Raw genomic sequence first — 26589 nt, forward strand, 5'->3', positions numbered from 1 at the left:
CACGTATCCCCCCATATGTCCTGGGAGAGCCCAGAGCTATCTAGGAATTCCAGAATTAGAACACACCATTGAGGCTATCGTGTCTGGGGTAGACAGGCTGCTGGCCAGTTATTTTCTCAGCACTCTTCCATCCTCTGGCACCTTCTCCAGGAAGTGCCAGCCAGAATGCTCTAGTTAGCCCCCATATGGAGAGACTGTAGGAAGGCAGTGAAGAAGCCATCAGCAGTCAAGTGCTCTGATGAGCAGGTGACTTCATGGAGACAAAGGAGATAACAAAGACACAGACTTGACATGCTGTCCTCTTAAAATGCCATCACCTCACACCACAGAATCCACCTTTTTTAAAATGTGGTTCTACCGAGTTTCTTTGGGATTTCAAGAACTGCATTTTACCTTGTTAATCTGGTCAGGAGTAAGAAACATTTCATGGGCAGAATGAAAAAGATCTACTTTCAAGAGAGTTAGTCATGGTGTGTAAGGTCTTGAAGGTCTTTTCAATTTTTATTTATTATTGTGTGGCGTGTGATGTGTGTGAGCATGGGTATGTGTGTACTTTGGCATGCATGTGGAAGTCAGAAGACAACTTTTTGAATTGAATTCAACTTGTCGGGGTACCCTTAGCTGATGAGCCATCTCAGCTGGCCCTGGTTTTGGAAATCTTTCAGGGACAGGGGTACAGCTTGATGTACAACACTGTGTTACTTCCTTAGGACAAGAAATGAATGAGGAAGGAGAGGGGGAGAGGGGGGGGAGAGAGGGAGAGGGAGAGAGATTCACATAAGCATCAGAAATAGAGATGGTAGTTCTGTAGAAAAAGATTTCTTTTCCTCATTTGATACTAGGCTCATGGCTGAGGCTCCCATAACAAAAGACAGATTAAAAAGAGAGTTATATACAAACTGATGTAATACAGAGTTCATGAATATAGACACCTGTAGAAATGAAGACTGAAAGACAGGAGTCATCTGGTGGACTTTTATGTTTTAAGTGGATAAAGTGGGTAGTCTGATAAAGTCTGAGTGAAGGAAGGATGGGGTCTGGTCTGATGGAAATGAACTTGGGAACCTGGTGTTTATTCTTTCTGCTCTGTGTCCCTGTGTCTTCAGATCAAAGGACATTCCTTGTTTCTGGGAATTGTGGAGGCATCTCTTCTTACATGAGGGTATTCTGTCTTGTTTTAGGAGAGAAGGGTGTGGAGGGTGAGCTTACTTTCCTGCTTCATCCTCAGTGCCAAGGTACCACATTTGGAGTATGTCTTGAACCCTATCAAGAGTCTCTATGGCTTGACTTTCCAGCATCATCCTCACAGGCTAACTGCTTCCTGTCCATTCAGGAGTCAGGACTGTAAGACAAGAACATCTGGGATAGATGACAGGGAGCCAAGGTGAGCCTTCTAACCTGAGCTAAAGGTCACATACAGATGGCGGGTAGCAAAGTCCCTAAAAGACTGGAGACAAAAATGGACTAGGGGGACAAAAATGGGTGTTTGTGACCAGAGTAACATTTAAAGTGACTACAGGGCATGCTCAGCGGGAATGGCTCAGAAGCATCCATGCCAAATTCCCCAGGTAACTTAATTCTCCAACAGAGTTTACTGCTTTGGTTTTATGGGTCCTGCAGACTTAGCTGGAGAAAAAAAAAAATATATATATATATATATATCATAAAGAAGTAGGTGTCTGATGCAAGAGTCTTATGCAAATGTCCACTTTAAACATCTGTTTGGCAGAGCATTGCTCCGTGATCCAAATGCTGGAGCCCTGTGAAGACAATAGGGCCTGCACTGTAGTATCTGTGGCCATCTGTCTGGCCTGTTTATCGATACAGCATCCGAGGCTGCTGCATTGTCCTGGTGGTCAGACCAGATAATGCTCATCTCCCTTTATCTGCAGGGGAGAACTCTCAAAATTGTCACTATCTCACCTGAGCAAGAGAGATAGCTTCAAATGCTTTTCCCTGGGGAAGGAAGTGAGCTGCCGTACACAGCCCTCAATGTTCATGGAGACGGCTCAATCTGTGCCAGCAAGGCGGGAAGGAGCAAGGCTCTCAGCTCCTAACGTTTGATGGGGGAGGGCCGGTTCAGATCTTAGCTCACTAGATATGTTTCCCCTTCAATCTTTTTCTAAGTTTATCATTATAATACAATAATTATATTATAGTGATAATATATTCATCTTCATTTTGATCCTTTTTTCCAATACAAAACAACCACTGTCATATATCTTTATTTATTGATTTTAAAATAACGTAGGACTAGAGGTGGCTTGGTGATACAGGGCTTGCATAGCATGCAGAAAACTCTGGGTTCTATCTCAGCACAACAATATTAATAATAATAATGACAATTCACAGCAGCCAAGATAGTAGTTTCTAGGCTCCACAGCCAGATGATGAACCCAGATTCTACTTCTAGCTACTGCCCTTCCACTTTGTTCATGTTTTACTTTATTAGTGTGTGTGTGTGTGTGTGTGTGTGTGTGTGTGTGTGTGTGTGTGATGTACATGTGTGCACATGAAGACATGTCTGTGTCACAGCACATATGTGGCAGTCACAAGACAATTTTCAGAAGTTGTCCCCTCTTTTCACTCTACGTCTGTGGGATTGAACTCAGGTCATTGGGTTTGCACAGCACTTTTCCCCACTGAGTCCCATGACCAGACTTCTCCTATTCTCCCCCCCCCCCCCAGCAACCTTTGTCAGGATGGGGTGATGATAAATGCATCTTCTTCATAGTGCCATCATAGGACTGAAGAACTATGTGCAGTGTTCTGCACACACCATGCTGGAGTTTGTGGGTCAAGAGAGCACACAGTTGTAACACAGCTTTCCCTACCCAAGAGGCAAATGAAAGGGGAAGGCAGAAAGAGATACAGATAACCCTGTTGGCAGCTTAGGGTTAAGGCAGCCATGGGTTTGTAGTAATCAGTTTTCCATCTCTATGAAAAAATCACCTTAAGAAGACAGTTTGGCTGGGTGTGGTGATGCCTGCTTTTAAGGAGGCAGAGGCCAGCCTGGATCATGTAGTGGGTAGCCATTCCAGCTTGGATCTGGAAGTTCCAATCCCCATTGAGACTCTGGCAACTGTCACGCCTATGAGGCGGGGCCAGGGGAGGCGCCTGGAGACTCGGCACTCTCTCTGGCCCCGCCTTGTAGGCGTGACAGTTGCCAGCGTCTCAATGGGGCTTGGAACTTCCAGATCCAAGCTGGCTACCCACTACAGGATCACATGGTGAGACCTGTCTCTGAAATACAGTCCTACTATGGTTCACATTTTCAGAGGTTGCTCCAGGCAAACGTGACAAAGAACATACTTTGGACCAAGCTGCTCACGTTGTGGCAGCTGTACAGTAGGGAGGAGAAGGGAGAGAGAGAGAAGAATGGAAGGGGCCAAGGTCCCAACATCACAAGATGTTCCAACGACCTAACCTCCTCCTCCTAGCCTCCACCTCCAAAAGATCCTTGCACCTCCCAACAGAACCATGGGCTGCTGACCAGCCATTAGCACATGGGCCTCTGCAGATGTCTGAGGCCCACACCTAGCAGAGCTGCTCCCAGAATTAGGCCCCCACCTCCACTAATTCCAGTTCGAGCAGGACTGCTACAGTCCTCCCAACCTGTGTACCCAAAGAGGATAGTAGAGCAGGGAAGGGCATCTCCTGTTGCTCTCTAGCAATGATTAAGTGGTAAGAATGGATGATCAGATGGGGGAAGGAAGTCTGTCCCTCTGGAAAGCCAAAGAAAGGGAAATACTTTCCTGCCAAGATGATGGATCAATTAATGATTATTAAACGGTGGCCATTTCATGCCTGTGTACTTAACGTGGGCCACAGCGTGACGTCAGCAATCACTTCTGGAGGAAACCCGCTCTGTTGCTGCTGTTGTTTGGGGCTTGGTCGTTTGGTTGGTTTTTGAGACTAGGACTTACTATGAATCCGAGGCTGGTCTCAAACTCGTAGCGATCCACCTGCATCTGACTCCTAAGTGCTGAGACAGGCACTACCACAATGGGCTGATTTTGGGGTTTTATTAAAAAGCGCCATGAAGAGAAGCAAGATGGCTCAGTAGATAAAGGCACTTACCACCTACCTGATGGCCTGAGTTCAGTCCCTGGAACCCATATGGTGGAAGGAGGGCATTAAATATAGCGAATTGTCTTATGAACATGCTTGTACACACACACACACACAATAATAATAATAATAAAATTAGTAAAAAAGAAAAAAATGTCACCTTTAGGAGATGATAAATAATTGTCAAACCTCCTGTGAAGATCTTCCCAGCTTTGGCCTTCTACATACTTCCAAACAAGGTCTCTTTCTGCTTACTGAGTCTTCAGCATGTACAGCCTGTGCTGTTTGCTCTGTTTTGTACACCTTTCCCTTCTCTCCAGATGGACAACAAATCCTGAAGCCGATCCCTCCAAAGTCTCAGTGCCCGTACATTGTAGATGTCACACTATCATTCTGAATTTTGTGGTATGTTCTGCAGGAAGACATTGGATGCCTCTTAGGAAAACCAGAGGTTAAGTGGCAACCAACATGGTCCACATTTCTCCCTCCCCAAACCAGTCAATGTCCCATTCATTCAATTAAGCAATGTCTTGGCAAGCATAGGTCTCAAACTGAAAGACAGAGAACAAGCGTGGTTCTTCTTCCTGCTCTCCCCCTTGCTAGGCCCTATGAGTAGGCTGAGCTTCCCTAGGGAAAGCCAGGTACCCTCTCCCAGAACTCTCTCCTCAGGCTAGCCTGGGTGCTCCTGTCTGTCTCTTGCTACCACAAGCCCAGGAGAGGAAAGAATCCCCTGTCACCAGGTCAAGGTGCCATGTTTTGCTCCCTTGGATGCTGCTTGCAGAGGCCATTAGGCAGCCAGTTCAAGAGCCTTACCCTGTTTCACTGGAACCCCAAGCCAATTCCACCAATTCCTTCCAAGATGACTTTGCCCCCGTGAACTGCCAAAGAATCCAGAACCTGAGGCTCTTATGGATGAGGCAGAAGGGTACCTGCCCTGCCTAGGGGGCTCTCTGGGTGCTAGTAGTTGGGACTTGAGCATGTCTGTCAGGGTGCCTTCCTCCAGAACATGGGTAAAAACAGAAGGGAAGTTCCGATCAGAAGACACGGCAGAGCTCAGAAGGTGACAGGGTAGTATGCGGGAGAACAGTCCTTAGGCCAGAGAGCTGTGGACAGCAAGGCCTCCAGGGCTGCCGCCTACTTTTTAGGGAGCTAGAAGAGTGTGTGGGAGGCTCACTGATGAGGGACAAGAGAGATAACATCTTCTGTTCTCACAAGGAACTGGGTTTTATTGACTCGGTAGAGATATGTTTGTTTATTTATTCACTTGCTTGTTTGGAGGTTGCTGGGGATGAAACTCGGGGCCTCCTGCACACTGTGTTCTCTACCCAGAGCTACAAGTTCTACCACGGAGCTCTGCTCCCACACCCAGGCTGGAGAACTCTGTTATATCAGTGTGTCTGTTGTATCCCTTCCGTGCTTATGTCTATGTAGGTATAGCGGAAAGGGGGAGGGGGGAGGATAACAAAAGCAATCTAGGTTCTGTCCTCCCAGGTATTGGGGCCAACTTTGTTTTCCCTCCAATATGTTTAGACATCTAGAATGATCCCATCTCACACATGCTTCTCATCCCTCCCTGTCTTAGGTTTTCCGTTACTGTGAAGAGACACCATGACCACAGCAACTCTCATGAAGGAAAACATATCACTGGGCTGGCTTACAGTTCAGAGGTTTCGTCCATTATCGTCTAGCATGGTGCTAGAAAGGTAGCTGAGAATTCTATATTCAAATCCACACGCAGCAGGAAGAGAGACACTGGGCCGAGCTTGACCATTTCAAAGCCCAAAGCCTACCCAGAGTGACATACTTCCTCCAATAAGGCCACACCTCCTGATGCCACTCCCTAAGCATCCAAATATGAATCTATGGGGGCCATTTTTATTCAAACCACCACAGTCCCCTTCCTTCTGTTCCTGATACCCCATACACACTTCCCTGGAGTGCCAAGAAGGCTGTGACACATACTATGTCACACAGCCACGGGGGGCACTAATGAATAGGCAGGGAAGAAACTCCCAAGCCAGCCCTTGGATAATAACTAGGGTAAATGAATGAGTAATTGGTTAAAAAAAAAATCCCAGGCATGGGAGATGGAGAAAGCCACAGCAAGAGAATGACCTAGTCCACTTGAAGAGCAAGTGTCTTAGTACCTCATGTAAGTCAGATGTTCAGAACAACAGTAAAAATGACATTTCAAGCTGGATATGGTGGCACTTATCTGTATTCCCAGCACTGAGGAGGCAGAGGCAGGGGGCTCTCAAGTTTTGAATCTATCCTGGGATCTAAGGGGAGTTCAAGCCAGCCCGTGTCTCAAGAAACCAAGCCAGACCAACAAACAAAACAAATTGCCCCCAAATTGGAGTGTCTATATATTAAAATGCATTTACCTGTTTTCCTGAAATTTGTACTTAACTTGGCACCTTGCACTTTAAACTCTGTCAACCCTATTTGACAGATGTGCATGCATCTAATCAACAAGTGCCTGGCCACAGTGTGCATGCATCTGATCAACACATCTGGCCACAGGGTCCATGCATCTGATCAAAATGTCTGTCTATGCGTGGTGCTCAAAATCCCATGCCATGGGTTGGAAACTCACAGCATCCTGGTATACAGAGGCTGTTCAACCGTGTTCAACATTTGAGGACTTCTTCTGAATAGACTCTGGTTTTGCTTTAAATAACAAAATTTTTTTAAAAAGTCACTGCCCAAAGTGAGTATTTCAGATTGCCCAGGGGAGAAATCATACTCCCATTCCCTGACAAGAATTGTGAATTATTTATTAAAAGAAGCTGAGGCTCTCACCTCCTCACCAGCACAAGAGGAAGCTCATACCCAAAAGGGCAGTACTGTCTTCCAGAGAACGGCTCCTGACTCTCCCGCCCTCTAGCGGCCAAATGTGAATATGTCTGTTTGAATGTCTGCTCCTTCACAGAGCTTTGTGGCCTTTGGCTCTCCATTGCAATAAGAGAAGTAATTAAGGATACAAAGCGTGGCGGTCCAGGCCAATCCCAAGTCTGAAAGGCAGGCTGAGAGTGTGGAGGTACAGGAATGAGGTGCAAATGCTCTGCTGAGGCCCTGCTGCCCTCTACTACCGCTTGAGACTCCAGGACTCAGCTGGGAGAGTCTGGCTTGGCCCCGAGGATGAAATCTACCCACGGTTTGTTTTTATTCATTGTACACAAGTATTTCTGGAGTGCCTACAACATGTCAGGCACTGTGAAGGAGGCAGAACACTGTACCTGACCCATTTCCCTGTACCTGAGAGTTAAACCAGGGGTTTGCACCAAAGGCAAATGGAACCTGTGTCTAGGCATGAGAGTTGTTAGAACTACCCGAAAGGAAGGCTCTTCTAGTTAAGCTGTGATTTCCCAGCCATGTGCTTACTTTTATAACTGACCATATATGGTTTTAGCATCTTTCTGATAAATGGACGTTGGACTTCTTGACAATAATCAATCAGAACTGCGTGCGTTACAAAGCTAATATCATGTGACATGCGTAGGGTCGTTCCTGACCTAGGCAAGGAAGAGCATTGCAGATGTTGAATTTTTCCCTTTTTTCTGGAATTTGAGATGCTGGGTGGCTGACGTTGAGGGAACCAGCAGAAACACATTAGAACAAATTAATCTGTTTGGGGAAAAACTAGGCCTATTTGTGGTGAGACTAACCATACTAAATGGGACAAAACTCACATGGTGAACTGGGCAGTGGTGATACAAGCCTTTAATTCCAGCACTTGGGAGGCAGAGACAGGCAGATCTCTGTGAGTTCAAGGTCAGCCCGGTCTACAGAGCAAGTTTCAGGACAGTCAGGATGACACAAGAGAAACCCGGTCTTGTAAAACCAAACCACCACCAACAAAAACCTCACATGGTAAACTGGGGAGGTGGCTCATTAGGTAAAGTACCTTCTGTGAGCATGAAGACCGAAGCTGGGATCCCCAACACCCATGTTAAAGACTGGGCTAGTACTGTGCATGCCTATAACCCCAGTGCTGGGGGGCAGAGACAAGTGGGTACTGGGGTCCGACTAGCCAACAAATCTACTGAAACTGTGAGCTCCAGGTTCAGTGAGAGACCCTGCCTCAAATAAATAAGGTAGAGAGCAATAAAGGAAGATACATAACGTGACCTCCAATCTCGATATCTGCATACTGGTGAGCTTACCTGCATACTCACAGACATTCCCAGAGCTTGGGTGGAATGCTGACCCACACCCTGAGGCTGCTCAGCTGAGCCTGGCTTCTGGAACCTGCATTTCATTGATTCCTGGAACTGGCTAATTTCACTTTTCAGCGGTTTTCAAATCTGTGCTGCGCTCTCTTGATCCTCACTGCTGGCTTGGTTCATGTTCCCACATCTCCCCTTGTCGGCTTCTCTCAAACCCATTCTCCATGCACACTAACCTAAAATAACTCAGATCACACTGCTGCCTTCTTTTTCTTTTCTGGTTCTGACTTCATCGCGTCTCCAGGACAGGCAGGGTTTCTGCATGCTGACTGATGGACCTATTCACTCATCATCCCTCCCATCACATAATGTGCTGGGATCTTGCAGATGCTCAGAATAGTTTCGTGGGTTATTAAATAAATACCTGGATGCATAAATCTATGCCTTTGCTTCATTCCTTGGGAGTTTTCCCCTTGCTGTACCAGGTAGCACTGAGGTGACTAAATCCCATTCTAAACATGTTACAAGCCGATGTTGACCAGTTTTAACAACCTTGTTGCCAGTGAGTAATGTGTTTATCAGATATCACAGTCTTCCTGCCCTTCCCTCCCCCATCTCTCAATTGTTTAGCTTTCTCTGGCTAATTCTCCGTTGGTGCTCAGGGTTGAATTAATTGGATTTTGACCTCAACATAGAAAAGAAATGCCTTAGTTACAAAGGCCCATTGTTCCAGCTTTGGAAAGATTACTAATGGGGTAAAGGTGGGGGATCTCCAAGCTGTCTTGGCTGGCAGATGCTTCCACTCCAGGACTAAGTCTCTAAGTGTTCCCACCGTCCTAACTGGCCTCACTTACATAATGACACTCGGCATGCCTCATCCAGATCTCTTCTGGATATCTCTCTTATGCTCAGATTACCAAGGCCAGAGCATTTTCTTTTCCGAGAGCTTCCGACATTGAAGAGTGCCAGTGTTGATTCCCAATGAAGTATCTAAGGAAGAGCTGCTCACTCGATTGCGTAGTAGGTTGATGAATCTTAAGGGATCTTGCTGTTCCATCCAGTCGTGTCACAGTCACTTTGACCCAGTAGCTTTAGTCACATGTCTGCATCCTTCTTAAGGATTTTTGGATGATCGTGTTCCTTTCTTATGGCCATGACTGATAGAACAGTCTGCATTGTTCTGTTATTCATTGTTCTATGGCACTCTGTACCGGGCACAGCTCTCCCTTGATTCCCACAGTACCCTCGGAGTTAGGTACTACTGCTATTGCTACTCTAGAGATGGGAAAACTGGCATGTCTAACCCAACACTGGACTCGTGTAGCAGCAGAGCAGGAGCTCAGGAATGATCAGTCAGTACCTATGTTTACTTATGGAGAAACATTAGCAGCTCATGACTGGAAGTCTGTTGCTCCTCGGCATTCAGGAGTAGGCTCCACTTGGGGTCTATAAAGCCTCAAGGACCAACTTAACTCCAAATATATACCTTAAAAAACTGAAATCAGCACACGCACACCACAGAGGTATCTCCACAACTCATGGAATCAGCCTATGTGCCCATCAACAGATGAACTGATAAAGAAAATGTGCTGTACGTTTGCAGTGGAGTACTTGCTCAACCATAGAGAACACAAGCCTGTCATCTATAGGAAAATGGGTGAACTGTTGAACAAAACACATCAGATTCAGAAAGACAAATATGAAAGGCTGGGGAGATGGTTCCATGGGTAAAGTGCTTGCCACACAGACGAGGACCTGGTTTGATCCCCAAAACCCATGAGAAGTACATAACAATACATGTCTCTTTGGTGAAATTATTTTGGCCACTCTACGTAGTTAAAAGGATATTTATTTAATGGTATAACTCACAAATTAACTGATAGGTAGGTCGCAGGGTCTGGGGAAGGTGTATCGCGATCCAGTGGCGTTCTCTGGAGCTCTGCTCGGTCTGCCTCCAACATTCAGCATCCCGGCACAGAGAGATCCCACAGAGAGAGTGCTGGCCCATCCAGCTCTCGGGTCTCCAGGCGCCTCCCCTGGCCCCGCCTCGTAGGCGTGACAGTTGCCAGAGTCTCAATGGGGGTTGGAACTTCCAGATCCAAGCTGGAATGGCTACCCACTACAGTCTCTGGTTCCAACCCTGAGGAGGCAGAGGCCAGAGGACTGTGGGGGCTTGCTCCCCAGCCACTGTGGGCACATCAGCAAGCTCCAGGTTCAGGGAAAGAACCTGTCTCAAAAAATAATGGGCTGCGGGACAGAGGAGGATACTCAGCATGGACCTCTGCCCCACCCCAACCCCTGCAAGCACAGGCACCTGCACACAAACATGTACACACACAAAGATACCCAAGGACAGATAGAGTAAGTCTGCTGTCATATGCAGAATCTAGATTGGAAACAAACAAACCATGAAGGTAAAGGGGGGACTATTTTGGGAAATGGAGAGCAGCCAGATCCACCTGGGGATGGAAACAAGAGAGGCTGATGAAAGGAGACTGAGTCTGACTAAAATAGTTACACGTATTATGAAACAGGATGGTCTATGGCCATACCACCCTGAACAAGCCCAGTCTTGTCTGAACATATCAGGTTGAAAAACCATTCTTCTGAGTAATTAATATACAATATTTAAGTTAAAGTGACCCAGCTGAAGCCTTATATACTTGGGCAGTATAGGAATCAGAGGTAGAACCCAGCTAGTGAGGTATAGGCCAGCCTCTGTTCCTTCCATTACAGCTGAAGCAAGAGAGGGAAGAGGCCCCACATGTGTTAGCTTCCCTTACCACCAGGGGCTTTAAAAGTAAGAATTAAAATTAATTTTTATCTGTGAGGCCTCAGAGTGTATCTAGCTGGGTTTATCAACACGTGCGAACCCATGCTCAGAGGTTGAAGAACCAAGGATCACCTGGTTCAAGTGCAATCATGTTAATGGTCCAGCAATCATTGGAAACCAGTCATTGGGTTTTCTGCCTCTGCTTTTATCTTTATTCGTTTGTTTTATGGTTGTGGTGGTGGTTTGTGTTACAGTTAGCTTTAGTTGTTGTCTTAGTTCAGGTTCCATTGCTGTGACAAAACACCATGACCAAAAGCAACTTGGGGAGAAAAAGGTTGATTTTATCTTACTGTTGATAGTCCATCATCTGGGGATGTCAGGGCGGGAGGTTGGAGGCAAGAGCTGATGCAGAGGCCATGGAGGAACACCACTTACTGGCTGGCTCCTCATGGCTTGACTGGCCTGCTTTCTTATACAACCCAGAACCTCCTGCCCACAGTGGGCTGTGCCTTCCCACATCAATTATCAATTAAGAAAATGCCTCACAGGCTTACTTACAGGCCAATCTTCTGGAGACATTTTCTTATTTCATATTCCTTCTTCTGAAATACGTCTAGGTTTGTGTCAAGTTGACAAAAGCCAGCTAAGAAAGTTGTTGGCTTGACTCATCTGGGAAGAAGGAACCTTAATTGAGGAATGGCTCCCATCAGATTGGCCTGTGGGTATATCTGTGGGGCATTTTCTTAATTAGCAATTGCTGTGCACCTGCATAACCCACTGTCAGTGGGGCCACCCCCAGGAGTTGGACCTCAGCCGTTTAAAAAGATAGATGAGCCAAGCATGGTGGTACATGCCTTTAATTCCCCCACACTCCAGAAACAAAGGCAGGCTAATCTCTGGGAGTTCAAGGCCAGCCTGGTGTACATAGTGAGTTGCTAGACAACCTATGCTACTTAGCAAGACCCTGTCCTGGTGGGGAGGAAGAAGGGAAGGTAGATGAGAAAGCTAAGGAAGCAACCTCGTAAACAGTATTTCTCTGTGGTAATATATTGTGTACCCTAATAAAATTTGCCTGAAGATCAGAGAACAGAATAGCCACTAGATTAAACATAGAAGCCAGACAGTGGTGGCACACGCCTTTAATCCTAGCACTTGGGAGGCAGAGATTCATCTGGATCTCTGTGAGATCAAAGCCACCCTGGGCTACATGAGATTTACTCAGTCTAGGAGAGAAACAGAGCCAGGCAGTGGTGGCACACACCTTTACTCCCAGTACTTGGGAAGCACACATGCCTTTAATCCCAGCACTAGAGAGGATGAGAAAGGACATGATACAGTGGGCAGAGAAAGGTATATAAGGCATGAAGAGACAGGAACTGAAGTCTTTCAGCTGAGGAAAACTTTTCAGGCCCAGGAGTCCTAGAAGTAAGACATGGCTTGTTCCTTTGTCTCTCTGATCTTTCAGCATTTACCCCAATATCTTGCACCAGGTTATTTTATTATAATACCATTTAGCAATTTGAGTTACATTTCTCCATAGCTCTATGGTCTCTTGCCTTGAGTCCCCTGCCTGACTTCCTTTAATGATGGATTATAAACTGTGAATCAAATAAAATCTTTCTCCCCAAATTGCTGTTGGGTTTTTGTTTTTGGATTTTGATGTTTTTGTTTTTCGAAGCAGGGTTTGTGTAGTTTTGGTGCCTGTTCTGGATCTCACTCTGTAGACCAGACTGGCCTTGAACTCACAGAGATCTGCCTGGCCTTGCCTCCCAAGTGGCATGAGCCATCACAGCCTGGCACTGGTCAGTGTTTTATCACAGCAACGCAGAAGTGAATTATATTAGTCTGTTTTGTTTAAAGTTTTATTACATTGACTTGGTTAGTTGGGAGGATCCATCCTATGCTGCTCATGTATGGACGTCAGAACAATTTCTAGGAGCTGTGTGTTCCAGAGATTGGACTCAAGCTCTCCTGCTCTGAGACAGTAATGAGGCAGGGTATCATGTAGCCCAGGCTGGTCTCAAACCCTCTGTGGCTATGGACTTCTGGTCTTTCTGCCTCCACTGCCCGAGCGCTAGTATTGCATCACTCAGTATACCCCACTGGGCCCAGCTCTCCTTCGCTGCCTTTTGATTTTGTGGTTCACCAGGCCACAATGTTAGAAATGAATTTCATCATTTTGTTAGATGCCAGCTTGCCAGTCGGTATAATTTCATTGTCGTAATGACGTAAGCTCGTGCTTAGTGAACGAACTTGAACTTGGGCAAATATTTGCACCAAGGTGGGCAGGTGGCTGAGTTTGCTCTTTCTTCTGAGTGCATGGAAAGGGGGAGAAGGGCAGGCAAGGGGTGCTGCTCACGACCTTCAGCAGACACACAGCATGGAACATGGCACCCCAATTCCTCTGCTGCTCTTTCTCCCCTTTCAATACAGCCTCCATTGTGCTAGCAGATCACCTTTATTCGTGGCAGAGTAGCTGCACAGCATGTGCAGGGCCCTTGGTTACCTGCAGTGACCCCAAACCAGGCAAGCAAACCGCATAAGCAGCAAAGGACAGAACGGTTTGATTCATTTGTCATATCATACCAGATATAACTGAAGTTCCAGAACCTTCAAAATCGGGCCTCACTGCATTTATATGTCTTCTGGTCATCTCTGGCCACATCCCACCATGAATTTTTTTTTTTTTTTTAATTACCATCAGCCCTGCAGGAGCTGCCTCCACCCCCCACCCCTCAACCTGCATGTTCTTTAGCCATTGCACTTGGGGCTCCCCGGATTTGGTGTGCTCTTCCCCGTAAGGCACCCACCAAATTCCTAGTGGTTCTTTGAGGCCAAGTTTCCTGTTCTTCCATAATGTGGTCGCTCATTCTTCCCTGCTCCTTGTTGACATCGATTGCTGGCCTCTCGTTTCTATAGTCTGCTTATTCTCACCACTCCTTGCTGACCCCATCATGCAAAAGTAAAACAGTCAGGATCTATGTGCACCATGTGACTTTTCTCGGTGAGCCCGGAACAACTGTCTGTTCACCCCAGAGAGGGCACCCTCAACAGACCAAAGGCAGAATCCCACTCCAGTCTAGCTTGGTGAACAAATGTGTTTGTTGGGGCTGTTGACAGGAGCATGGGTGACTCAAAGGCAGCCGCATCACCAAAAAGCCCACCCTGGTCTGGGTGATAACTCATCGAAGTTGTACCCCTGAGCTTCCTGGCCAACTTGCATGTGGCTGTACTGGAGCATTGCCGCCCCGGCCATTGGAACTGTTTTACAACCTCGGGGAGAAGCCTTGTGTGTCTTGTAACTTTCTGAGTGTCTGAGCCTTTGAAGTTTCGTTCGCTTCTTAAATTGTAGAAAGCTCCTTAAGGACTGAATGTCGCCGTGTGTGCCAATACTCGTGGCCAGAGCTGGGATTAAAGGTGGCCAAAGCTGTCACTGCCTGTACACCTCACAGTGCCGTAAGAAAGAGTCGTAAATGAGGAAGTATCACGCAGTGTGAGAAATGTTCACAAATCTACAGCTTCCCTTACCAATGTCATCTGATGACATCTTGGTACTCACCACTGGCCAATTAGTATTCAATATGTTTTTGAAAAATAAATCTGCCTTGGTTTGAATATTTTGTCCCCATCAAAACTCCTGTTGAGGCTTGGTCCCAGTATCATGGTTTGAGAGGTGGTAGGAATCTTCAGATATCTTCAGATACACAGATGGGGACCTCATGGGTTCACTGATGCATTTTCCTGGGAGTGAGGTACTGACTCTGAGTGTCCTCAACTTTCCTTCTTCCCCTCTCATGAACAGACTTCTCTTGCCCACATATCCTCTATCCCATCTGCTCTTCTGCCCTGAATGGAGTAGCACATGGCCTTCACCATGAGCCTAACAGATGTCATGCCTGTTCTATTAAATTTGCAAAACTCTGAGCAAAAAATAACCTCTTTATTTATAAAGTCTTACATATTCTATTATAGGAACAGAAAAGGGACTAAGATAGAAGGTACACGTGAATGAGTAGTATAATGTGGTGGTTTGAAAGAAAATGCCCCCAAAGGGACACTCTTAGGAGGTGTGGCCTTGCTGGAGTGGGTGTGGCCTTGTTGGAGGAAGTGTGTCACTGTGGAGGTGGGCTCTGAGGTTTTATATATGTTGGAGCCATACCCAGTCAGGCAGACCACTTCCTGTTGCCTGTGAGGCAAGATGTATGAACTCTCAGCTCCTTCTCCAGCTCCGTGTCTGCCTGTACTGCCTTGCTTCCAGCCACAACAATAATGGACTGAACCTTTCAACTGTAAGCGAGTCACCACACTTAAATTTTTCCTTATAAGAGTTGCCGTGGGGGGCTGGAGAGATGGCTCAGCAGTTAAGAATACTGGCTGCTCTTCCAGAGGACCCAAGTTCAATTCCCAGCACCCACATGGCAGCTCACAACTGTCTGTAACACAACTGTCTGTAACTTCAGTTCCCTGGGATCTGACATCTTCATGCCAATGCACGTAAAATAAAGTTAAATAAATATATATATATAAAGAGTTGCTGTGGTCATGATGTCTCTTCACAGCAATAGAAAAACCAAACTAAGGCAGTTAAATTGTCACCTTTGGCTTAAAGCAGTACACTCCAGATTGTGATGCCTTAAGCAATTTTAAGAATCACACAAACAAAATGTTTTACTTTTTCTTTTCCTTTTGTGATAAGGAATAAATGTCTGACCTCATTCACATGAATCTCATATTCTACCAGTGAGCTATACCCCACCTCAACATTTTGCTTTATTATTTTTAAGTTTCGTTCCATTGATCGTTTTTTGAGACAGTCTCGATCTGTATCCCAGACTGACTTGGGACTCACTTCAAATAGCTTGGGCTGTCCTTGAACTCACGGCAATCTTCCTGCCTTAGCTTCCTAAGGCTAGGATTACAGGCAGGAGCCATCACACCCAGCTACTTCTTTTTTAAACTTACATATTTACCAATTCTGAATAAAAATACATAGCTGTTATCTGATACCCATAGTTCAATAGTGTTAAAACAAAACCTTAATGTTCTTAGTGAGTTGATATAAGGTCAGTAATGATATAAATGCCAGAAATTTGATGAGAGGAGACAGTAAGCTGCAGTTTGGGGAATAATAACCAAAGCAAGGTGATTTCCACTGTTTCCTTCTTAAGTTTCACTCTTTTCCTGAGTTTAGTCTGCATATATTCGCTTACCTCTAGTATTTGGAAGCTTCTTGAAGTCAGCGATTTGACTCTTAAAAACCTACGCTCAAAGGTGATTTTATTTTAAACTACTTTATAGAAATCTCTCGAGAGTCAAGATAAAGAACACCAAGATGTGTGTGTGTGTGTGTGTGTGTGTGTGTTGAAACAGTCCGAATCTAGTGTTTTCTTTTATAAGCAATCAATGAAGTCTGCCCTTGAATTTCCCATTCCACAGCTGTGAGCTGTTTAAGTACTATGGGATGGACGTGCTCACAGCTAGGGTTATTATCTGTGCGCAAACATGAGAAAGACAGGGAATGGCCTCCCAAACCCTGAGCAGATGCACTGCTGTGGCTTTCGGGGTACAGCAGTAGCTGCAGAGGCTGCCGGCAGTTCTGAGTGACTTCTCCATCCCAGCGCTCTCCACCTGCTGCTTCCCGGGCAGTACTCTGTTGGTCTCTCTGTCCCCCAGACCTACTCCCGCATAACACATGCCTGCCTCTGTGCCTCTGGGGAGTCAGGGTTGGGGAAGAGACAGCAATTCAGTCTACTTTATTGGGACTTTTTCTAGCTTAGTACCAAAATTTTCACAGTCTGGAAACACCCAAAGTTCCAGAGTTGGGAACCATTGGCTACTCTGTCTACATCCTGTTCCTTGACATTTCATGTTCAGATTCTATCAGAGAGAAGAGGGAAGAGCAGGCTGCCAGGGCTCAGGCAGGGTCAGTCAGATAGTAACCCTGCTGACTGGACCAGGAAAGGCTATTGCTTCATGAAGCGGGGCACGGGCTCAGGCAATTCCTCTTTCTACCGTGGGTTCCCGAGAGTAAACTCAGGTCCAAGCTTGGCAGCGAGTATCATTACTCACTGAGCCATACTGCCCACCTGACTTTTGCTTTTTCTCATTTTATCCTTTCCACTCATGGGAATTTAATCTTGCCGAGTTAAGGAAGCTCCTAAGACAGTGTTATGCACACTGGGGCTCCCCCTGTAATTAAGCGTTTTATTCCACAAATCCTGGCGCAGTTGGAACTTGGTAAGGTTTGCAAAAGATGATATTTAAAAGCAAAACAGCAAAAGCAGGAAACTGAAGAATTTTCAGTTCTAGTGGCGTGTGGGAACCTGAAATTCACCTTACCTTAAGGTCTGCAAAGCTGAGTGGCTGTAGGATTTGTATGTGATGTGGAACACTCCTCTACCTGTCCACCCACTGTACTGGGAATGAGTCCTTCTTAACAAAGACTGTTTCTCTCACGGGCAGTGTAGAGTAATGACCTCCCTCTCGGTGCTGTGGGCTGGGATGCAGAAAAAAGTAAAATTACTGTTGAGTGGACTCTAAGCTATCGTGAGTAGGCAATCATGGCTCTGGCAGGCCTTGCCCTTCCTGATTCCCTCTGCTTTGCTAAAAACCATTAGGTTACACTCCCAAAGCTAGCCACCAAGGTCTGTTCCCTTATTTGGCCACTTCCTCCTCCTGTGGCTGACAGCCAAGGTCCAGCTATGGAAGTAATGAAGTCCAGCAATCAACAGCCCCCTTTGGCTCACCTAATTAACATGCCCAGTTAAAATTAAACACCTCATCCTAACTTGGCTTTTCTCCTTTTACCTTTATAAACTGTCATTTGCCTACAGGCCATGTCTGGTTCCTCTCTATCCAGACGCAGTCCTTTGTCCCCTTGGGACAAATACCCCTGTCCCCTTTCCCTTGTTTCCTTCCTTTTCTGCCTTGTCCTCTATCTCCCATCTTTGTCCCTTATCCCTGCCCTCTGTCCTTCTGGGACAAATAAATCTCTTTTGTGCTGAGAACTTGGTCTTGGGGTGTCTTATGCTGAATACCAGTCCTTTTAACTGTCAGTACTAACTTCTGAGGCACATGACTATTTTCAAAAGTTGAAAGAAATTTGAGGATGCAGAGTTGGAGTCCCCTGAGTTCTTGAGTGACTCCAGGTGCTCAAACACCCAAACCCCTTGAGCCCTGGAACCTATGAACTCTCTAGCGCCCAACCCAGCTACAGGCTTGCTGTGTGACAACACTGTTCCTGGGAAGACACAACACACGTGTCCACTCACCCCAGATAGGGAACCCATGACAGACCGAGGTATAGATAATACCGAAGTCCAACTTTGTGAACTCTGAGTTTTGTTGGGGTTATTTGCAGGAGTATGTGTGAGGGGTTTCTTACGAGAACAGAAATGACTCAAAGACAGCTAGCTATATTACCAAGGCCTACCCCAACCTGAAAGACAGCTCACAGAAGCTGGGAGCCTGGAGCATACTGCACAGCCTGCAGGGAGCTCTGTAGGTTGGAGAATGACCTTTCCAGGTGACTCAGCTGGTTTAAACCTCTTTGAGGCAGCTGGGCTGGTTTCTGCATCTTCCGAGCAGCTGGGCTGGCCCAAGAGTCTTCTTTGCAACTGGCTTGTCTGAGATTCTTCTTTGAAGCTTGACTGCTCTTCTGAAAGGAACTCTCAGGTTCTATTTACTCTAGCAGGGAGGGGCCTAGTGAATCTGGTCAGTTTCAGGGACTTCCTGAAGCTCTTTTGAACTGTTTACCTTTCTGCTTAAGGAGCTTCCCTGCAGGATGGAATGTTTGAATCTGGGAGGAAACTGTTATCAGTAAAGCATCTTTGGGTGTTGGTAGACCCTTCACGTCTTGATGAGAGTGTGACTTCTCCAGACATCCAGGGATTGAAAAGGGAAGGCTGATTCCTTTGCTGGGATCCTTTCATGGTCTATAGTCCAAGCCTCCCTTCAGGTTGAAGAATGTTGGGCAGAGGTGTGCTTCCCGGGTAGCACTCCAGGCAGCAGAACCCGAGCCCTGTGCAGGGTTCCATCCCAGCCCCTCAAGAACAAAGCCATGGAGATCACTCCCTGAAGCTGATGCAAAGAGGGGCAGGATTGACCTAGCGCGGGAGCATGTTGTGGGTTTCAGGTTCTCCCAGCCTAGGAGTGATTCACCCAAAGCCACACGGCCCCCTGCCTTGCAGGAAATGGAATGAAAGGAACTGGAATTCCTTAGGCAGGGATCAAGGAGTACAAAGGTTGCTGAGGGAAGTGTGAGGGACATCCCCCTGGGCTTCACCAGGACCCCAGGAATTCCTCTCTCTGATTTCTTGTGGTGACATCCAGAGCCTTTGCTCTGCCACCCGAATCTTATCAGGCAGCCCTCCTCAGCAACTTAAACTGCCTCACTTGCCCAAACGCTGTGTCACCACCGCCTGCTCAAGGGCGCTTTCCTCTGACCTCTTCTCGGCCCCTCCCGCCTCTTCTGAAGACGAGTTCGGTTTGTTTCCAGCGACGGATCAGCAAGCTCTCTCGCCCTTACTAATTCTTGACTTTCTTCTCCATGTCAGTGGAGCACAAAGAATTAGAGTAACTGAGGGGTCACGTGGAGCAACAGCGGCCGTGAGAAACCAGGACAGAAGCTCCCCGGCCCTGTGGCTGAGAAAGAGCCTGCAGACGGAGAGTAGGGTCAGAACCGGACTAGTGAATTTATTAAGCCCTTGTGTTGCCAAGTGGTAGGTTAAGGCAACAGAGAAGTGAACCACATGGTGACTCAGCCTCCTGGCTATGTGCTGGCTTCCCACTTCACTCTTGCTCTCTCTACAACAGTCTGGAGTGTGGGAATTTAGGGAGGCTTAGGGGCAGAAAATGAATCTGGCAAAACCATTTCCACCAGATACTCACTGTAAGGCTGATCGCAGCAGCACCAATTGCTTGGGTCTGTGCAAGTTTACACATTCTGGTGAATTCTGCTCTGAAAGTCCAGGAACTCCGGGAACGTGGTGCACAGCTTGGCTCACTCCGGGGTAAATGCCCTAAGTGCTGCAATTTTCACTTCAAAGTTGCCACCTGGGATCCAGACTTGGTTTGTGGTGACCAAGCAGCAGGGCTGAGACCACAAGGCAGCCCTGCAGAGCGGTACCTCCCAATCGAGAGTAGATGAAAGGAACCCTATTAAAAAAAAAAAAAAAAAAGGGACACCAGTCATGTGCTTCAGGAGCCCAGGGGATCCGGGTGTAACTTTATGTTATGTAACTGTGCGATGAATGTGTGTGGAGGACGTCCCCAGCCATCTGAACGGGAAGATCACATGCTGGGGGACTCTTGAACCTCAGTTCTTAAATGGCAGGGTTCTGGGATCTCCAGGCCTTCCAGTAAGGGAAGAAGCTGAGAGGTCATGCCGGAGCTCTGTGGCTGCAGCTTGAAATATAGCTCTGAGGAGGGGCCCACATTTGCTTTCATTAGCCCTTAAAATTCATCCACAGGGTGTTTGGTAGAAGCCCAAACCTCTCTTTTTATGAGCCCTTCACGTTTGGAGACCTGAAGAGTGCATGGGGCTTATCTTGGATCACATGCAGGTGGCCATCTGTGCTGGTGTCCTGGGGACAGTCCCGGTTACTAATTGTCCAGCTCCAGTTGTTAATAGGGCCTCCCTTCCTTCTCCAGGTGCTCTGCTTAATACTTCAATATAAGGTCACTGGGGCGCCTGGCAGCTTGCTGGCAGCCGAGTGTGGGAGAAGAGGCTGCGCTTCACCCCCACCAAGTGCGGTTCACCAGTGTTTGCCCAGGTGTTAAACGTCTCTTCCTTCTGACATGTAGACGACACATGCCATCAGAACTGGGAAGCTAGACACTTAGCCAACAGGACGCCTCCCTTTCAAACATCTTTGTTGACTGTTTTTTCCACTTTGTTTTGACTCAGTTATTAATGCTTTCAAAAGGTCCACTTCAGGACATTAAGCAAGCATTAATTATTTCTTTTGTGTCCAGATGCGAAATTACTTTAAACTATCTTGCTTTTAGCAAGAGTTAAAGGGGAAAAAAAGCTAAACATATATCAAGGTAATTCCACTTAGGCTTGGCTCCAGCCAAATTTCTCTCTGAGAAATTTACATAAAAGAAGAGGATGTGTTTTCCCACTGCCCTGTAATTAAATAGGCCTGTAACAAACCATCCATAATTGTTTGTGATTAATTCCCATCTTAGGGGAGCTCATACAAATGCCATTTTTTAAAACCAGCATTCCAGTTCTGTAATGGGTTGGCTATGACTGAAAAATCACCTTTGTCTTCCTGTACTTCTCTTGTTTGGGGCCTCTGTGGATACCTGGCTGGGCCAGAGGACACTCCTCCACCCTATCTAGTCTCTGGGCTCAAGGTAGCCCCAGGAGCCCCTCGACTGCCCATGTGTCCCAGCTGCTTTGGCGTCTCTCTTTGTTTCGAATGATAATTTTTGTGCACATGTAAGCTTATCGTAAGTCCAAATCCTGACCTATGAGAAAGGCTTGTGCCTTCGCGGGGTTACAGAAGCGGGGTTGGGAGTTTAGTCCTCAGGTATCATTGTTGTGACTCTCCAGATGACTAGAAGAAAATCAAATTTAAGTTCTTGCTTCCCCAGCAAACTCTGAAGTACAGGAATAGGCAGATTGGATGGTGATAGCAAATTTTCAAGCCAGAAGTTCAGTTTTAAGAGCACAGTATACTTCTAGTCCAGAGTTGCCGCTAGAACAAAGGCCATCTCTCTAGCACCTGGGGTGACAATAGTGGTATTTTTCATGACGATCTGAGTGCCAAGTTGATGCAGATTGCAGAATACAGCTACTGTTTCTCCTGAGAAACTTGACAGTAAGTGGGAAGTTCTTAATAAGGTCAGTGTGCCTAGGGGAGAGATATGTGACTAGAAAGCACAATGGCATGAACGGGGTCTTGGCAAAATATTTTCAGTTCCTGTCCTTAAACAACAAAAAGTCCAGTGACTCACAGAAGCTCCGCCCGTAATTGCCAGAATCGGGCCACGCGGGAGAACATGTCCCCATCAGTGCGTGTGTAGATCACAGTCCTTGATGATGCAGGTTCTGTGTCTTTCTCATTTGCTTCTTTGTTCAATGAGTTCCCCAGAACATCTGGACTAGCCACAGAGGGAGCAGCAGCCTGGTTTTCCCTTGAGAGAGAAGCCGAAACAGCTGGGGCGCATGGGCAGTTCAGAGGTTCCTTGTGCTCCTTAGAGTCTCAGAGTCCAAATGGGGTGGAGAAGCATCCTCTGGCCCATCTAGGTATCCACAGAGGCCCGCAGACGGCTCTGTGGCTTTGTGCACAGCACCACGGGGGTGGCAGCACCCGTGTCTACAAATCATTCTTTCCTGCCCGCATGGAATCGAAGGGAAGGGGCCTGTTGGCTGGCTGCACGGGCCTGCCGTTAGTTATATCCTTTAGATTTGTTCCTGTGTTGTGTCGAGTGACAGGCAGGAGCTGCTAAGAGGGGGCTGTTCCCACAGGTTAGGAACAGGTTGGGTCGTGTCAGAGCCCTTAGCCTCATATTTCAGCAATCGCTGCTCCGTTGGCGCCGATAACTTGAAAACTTGCAGCAGCCATAGAAGACTTCATTGGGTCGGAGAGATGGTTCAGCATGATAGAAGAGGACAGCAAATGCCCTCTTCTGGTCTTTCAGGTATGCACAGGCTTGCACACTCACATATCTGATACACACAGAAAGACAACCAGAACAACCCAACCCGAGACTGGAACACAGGAGACTCTTCCTAACTTATGAACGTGACTTGGTGGTGCTGCCATTCAAACCCTGGGCCTTGAACAGCCCGGGCGATGTTCCATCTCTGAGCTCCCCTCAGACTTAGTGTGCCCCTGAAAACAGGGGTTTGCTATGTTGTTCAGGAAGGCCGTAAACTCACTCTGTACCCCCAAGCAAGCCTTGAATTTGCCATCCTCCTGTCTCAGTAATGGAGATTATAGTCCTGGATGACCAGGTGGGTCCTCCTTTATGGATATTTGTACCTAAATAAATGGCCAGGATTATGGGAATAGCCATGCTCGATGATTTCCTCCGGTAAGTAAGATCACAGGATGTTGCGGGGTCACAGAAACTTCTAGTTATTTGCTGTGTAAGCCCACTCCTTGGGCCTGGAAAGGTGGCTCAACTGTTAAGAGCACTTGTTGCCCTTTCAGGGAACCCAGGTTTCTCTCTCAACACCCACATGGTGGCTCACAACCATCTAACACCAGTTAGAGAGGACCATCGCCCTCTTCTGGCCTTTGTGGGCACTGCACCAAAGTGGTGCACATACATATGTACACAAAACACTCATACATATAAAAAAAACACAAATCTTTAAATATAAAATGAACCCATTGTCTGTATTCCCTCTGCTAGAGCACTGCTTGAGTTTTCTACAAGACCTCCACCTCTTAGTTTTCCAGAAAAATCCTCTTAGGAATCGAGGGGCTCTTCTTCCCCCAGCATGGGTACCACCCTTACCTTAACTGGTGGCACGCTCTTTTGTCTTTTACAGACTTCTGTATTTTTATGTTTGAAATGGCCAAAATATGTCCCTTCTGCTGCCAAGACACACAGGTGACTCAAGGTCATAATCCAGCCCAGCAGCCAGCCAGCCATTGTTCTCCACACATTCCTGTTCTAAATCAATGTCCAATCCTGCTTGAATGGGCTGTAAATTGGGTCAAGGTATGGTGGGCAGGATGACCATTGTCCTCTCCCCCCTGAGATGATATGGGACCACAGATTAAAATGTCACACCTTCTCTATTAGCTACTGGGTTCTTTTCAGATCTCTAAAAGAGTGGGGTCAAATATTGCTTAGATTATTTTCCCATCCTTTTTGTGTGGACATCGTGCCTCCCATTTTCACTTTCTGGGAAATTTGCCAGCTTTCCAAGGACTGGGTAGTGAACAAAATAAATATTTGTAGGTAGTTTAAAAGGAGAACAAGTTTGTCGGATGTAATTCTGCCCATCCAAAGAAAAGCATTTTAATTGCCCTTTGGATGTTTTTAAGTAATTAACTTGAGCGACTCAGAAGGTCGATTTACTAGGTGGCTTTTCAGATTTGTGATCAAGAGGAGTGTGTGTGTGTGTGTGTGTGTGTGTGTGTGTGTGTGTGTGTGTTGTGTGTTTGTGTGTCTGTGTTGGGGGGAGGAAGGGGGTCCAAAAAAGTGAAGGTGTGGAGTAAAAACAAAACAAAACAAAGGGTTTAACATCCAGAGGTTAAAGTCCTGATAAGGAAGTGATTGAAGTCGACGGGAGAAAATTACAATACTTCTTTATAGATGCTAATTAGTCCCCTACAGAGTTAGTGTGTAAAGAGTTTATTTCACAACATTTAGCATATACTTATCTTTAAAAAAGAAAGAGAAAAACTTTTAAAGAGATTTTGCATAACTTTGGGGGATTCAGCCGTTCGCTGCTTATTCCTCAGCCTATCTGGGGGGCCTATTGGGCTCCTGAGATTCAGGAGGGCTGGGCCTGGCTTGCAACAGCAGTTCCTGTCCCTACTCCTGAGTGAAGTGTTTGCCTCGTCCGGGCAAACCCGGCAGGCAGCGTCCTGGGTCAGCAGAGCCGTCACCTGTTGGGCGGCAGAGGCGGGGACAGCCGCCGCCTCCAGGGCACAGCCCCCAGTCCCGGCGACAGCAGGCGGGTGGCGGACGCTCCGGGACCCGCGCCGAGAGAGGCCGGGCGCTGGAATGCGGTCTTCCCGGGCGAGGGAGACTTTGCACCGGAGTGGAGACTAGTTGGGGTGGGGTTTCGCCGGTCCCCTCCGCCCCACCCCCGGGCCCCCTTCCAAGCGCTTTCTGCGAGCTTTCCGAACTGCGCTCTGAAGTTTCCAGAGTGAGGAGCCTGGGCGGCCGGCAGGGACAATGGAAGAAAGCGAAGGCCAGAAATGTGAGCCGAACCTGCCTCCCTCCGCAGACAGCAGACAAATGCCCCGTAAGTAACAGTTCTCAAAGATGGAGTTACACGCACGCTGCTTAGAACTGGAGACCGGGAGCCTGGCGCCACGAACATTCTATTTCTTGGGGTGTGTGTGTGGGGGGGGGGGGGGGTGCGTTTTCAAACTAAGCCCAGAGCTGTGGTTTCTTGGCTCTACTTTATATTGTGGCAAGATCTTCCTAGCTATGGAAGAGGTGGTGCATGGTGTCAAACTGATCGAACAGTGAGCAAGCAGTTTGTGCGGGATCCCTAAGCAATGACAAATGAATCGCCCGGTAGCAATTTGATAATTTCCCAGTGCTTCAGGAGGCTCTGAAAGGCAATTTTGCGCCTACGTCCGGGGCGCAGCGGTTCCATTCATTGGTTAGGAGTTTCCATGGGGGCAACGTCTTGCAGGATACAAAGTTTTGCAGCGCTTTAGAGTTAAATTGGAGTTTAAGGATGTTTTTGTTTTGCAGATCCCAATGGCAGGGGAGTACTTGAGCATCTGGATGATAGATAGAACTCTGGGGCTTTCTGTTTAAATGTAAAAGTTGGGAGTTCTTAAAACAGCTTTCCTGTATTTTCTCCAGGCAGTTTCTTTTTTACATTGTGTTTATAATAGACTTGTCTTTTCCGTAGGGAATTTCCAGAACCTTATATAGTTCCAAATAAATCTTACCGGGAGGGTGGGTGGTTGCAGACGGTGATGCTGGCGCCCACCAGCCCTCCTCACTGTGTAGGCTGTCCGGGCACCTACCACACAATCTTGAACCGCCCCCGCCCTACCCGTCCAGGTTCATGCAGGGGCCAGTTAGTAACACAAAGATGTGCAGGAGTGCCCTGAGCTGTGCACGGCAGCGCGTGGGAGTGGGAATTGTGCACAGGGGAAAAGGTGTGTGTTTTTTAAAATGAAAAAAAAAGGAAGTAGCACATGACTCATCCACACTGAAAATGCAAAACCAAGCCAGACAGAAGAAAATACAATTAGGAGAGAGAAATCCCCCAGTGAACTGAAAAGGAAGCCCGTCTCTTAAATGCTCAGTGAATCCCTGAGCCTTGGGGCAGCAGTCCACTTGTCTGAGCGGCACAGCATCTAACCTCAGTTTGAGGGTCCCGGGGTTGGTGGCGTCCAGCCTAAGGCCCCCAACTCACTCTCTTTTGATAGGATGGATCTTCCTACAGGAACTCAACCTCTAGGCCTGTCCTGAAAGAAACGACCCAGATTCTAGAAGGGGCAATTAGAACAGGAGCAATTTAAGAACCAACTCTGAAACAACCGGAGTAATTCATTGATATTTCCGAGTTTGGGGTGGTCAAATTCCGCACTTCGCTTACTCATCCACTCCATGAATATTGAACTTTTGTTGTAGAGCAGTCACTGTGCCAGCCGCTGGGGATCCAGCGATGCCAAACGCAGACTGAAAAATACCCCCCTTCATTGGATTGATGGTCTAAAAGGCCAAATTGGGGTGGGGTGGGGCAGAGGCAAACAGTGAACAAATAAGCAAAAATACGGAGTGTGTTAGATGGCTGGGATGCTGGAGTTAGTAAATAAAAACACAGAGTGCCGGAGCTAACTTCGAGATTCAGAGAAACAATGGGTAACTTTTAAAGCATAAGTACTTCTTAAATATTACGTGGGACAGACA

General features: G+C 47.0%; 1 protein-coding gene across 16 annotated transcripts in view; it reads left to right on the forward strand.

Annotated features, from left to right (window-relative positions):
• The window catches only part of Kiaa1217 (KIAA1217 ortholog), a 474194-nt gene that overhangs the window by 144595 nt on the left and 303010 nt on the right, over positions 1–26589 (forward strand). For 4 of the 16 annotated variants that reach the window (XM_028891990.2, XM_028892001.2, XM_028891991.2 and 1 more), the window contains exon 1: positions 24551–24955. The exons of 11 other annotated variants lie outside the window; for them this stretch is intronic. In XM_028891990.2, the coding sequence (XP_028747823.1) occupies positions 24886–24955 (70 nt within the window). In that variant the 5' untranslated portion in view covers positions 24551–24885. Of the gene's footprint in view, positions 1–24550; positions 24956–26589 lie in introns of those variants that run through there. One more of the 16 variants, XM_037206004.1, reaches the window with a different exon arrangement.

This window comes from Peromyscus leucopus, chromosome 5, assembly GCF_004664715.2.
Source record: "Peromyscus leucopus breed LL Stock chromosome 5, UCI_PerLeu_2.1, whole genome shotgun sequence".
Classification (NCBI taxonomy): Eukaryota; Metazoa; Chordata; class Mammalia; order Rodentia; family Cricetidae; genus Peromyscus; species Peromyscus leucopus.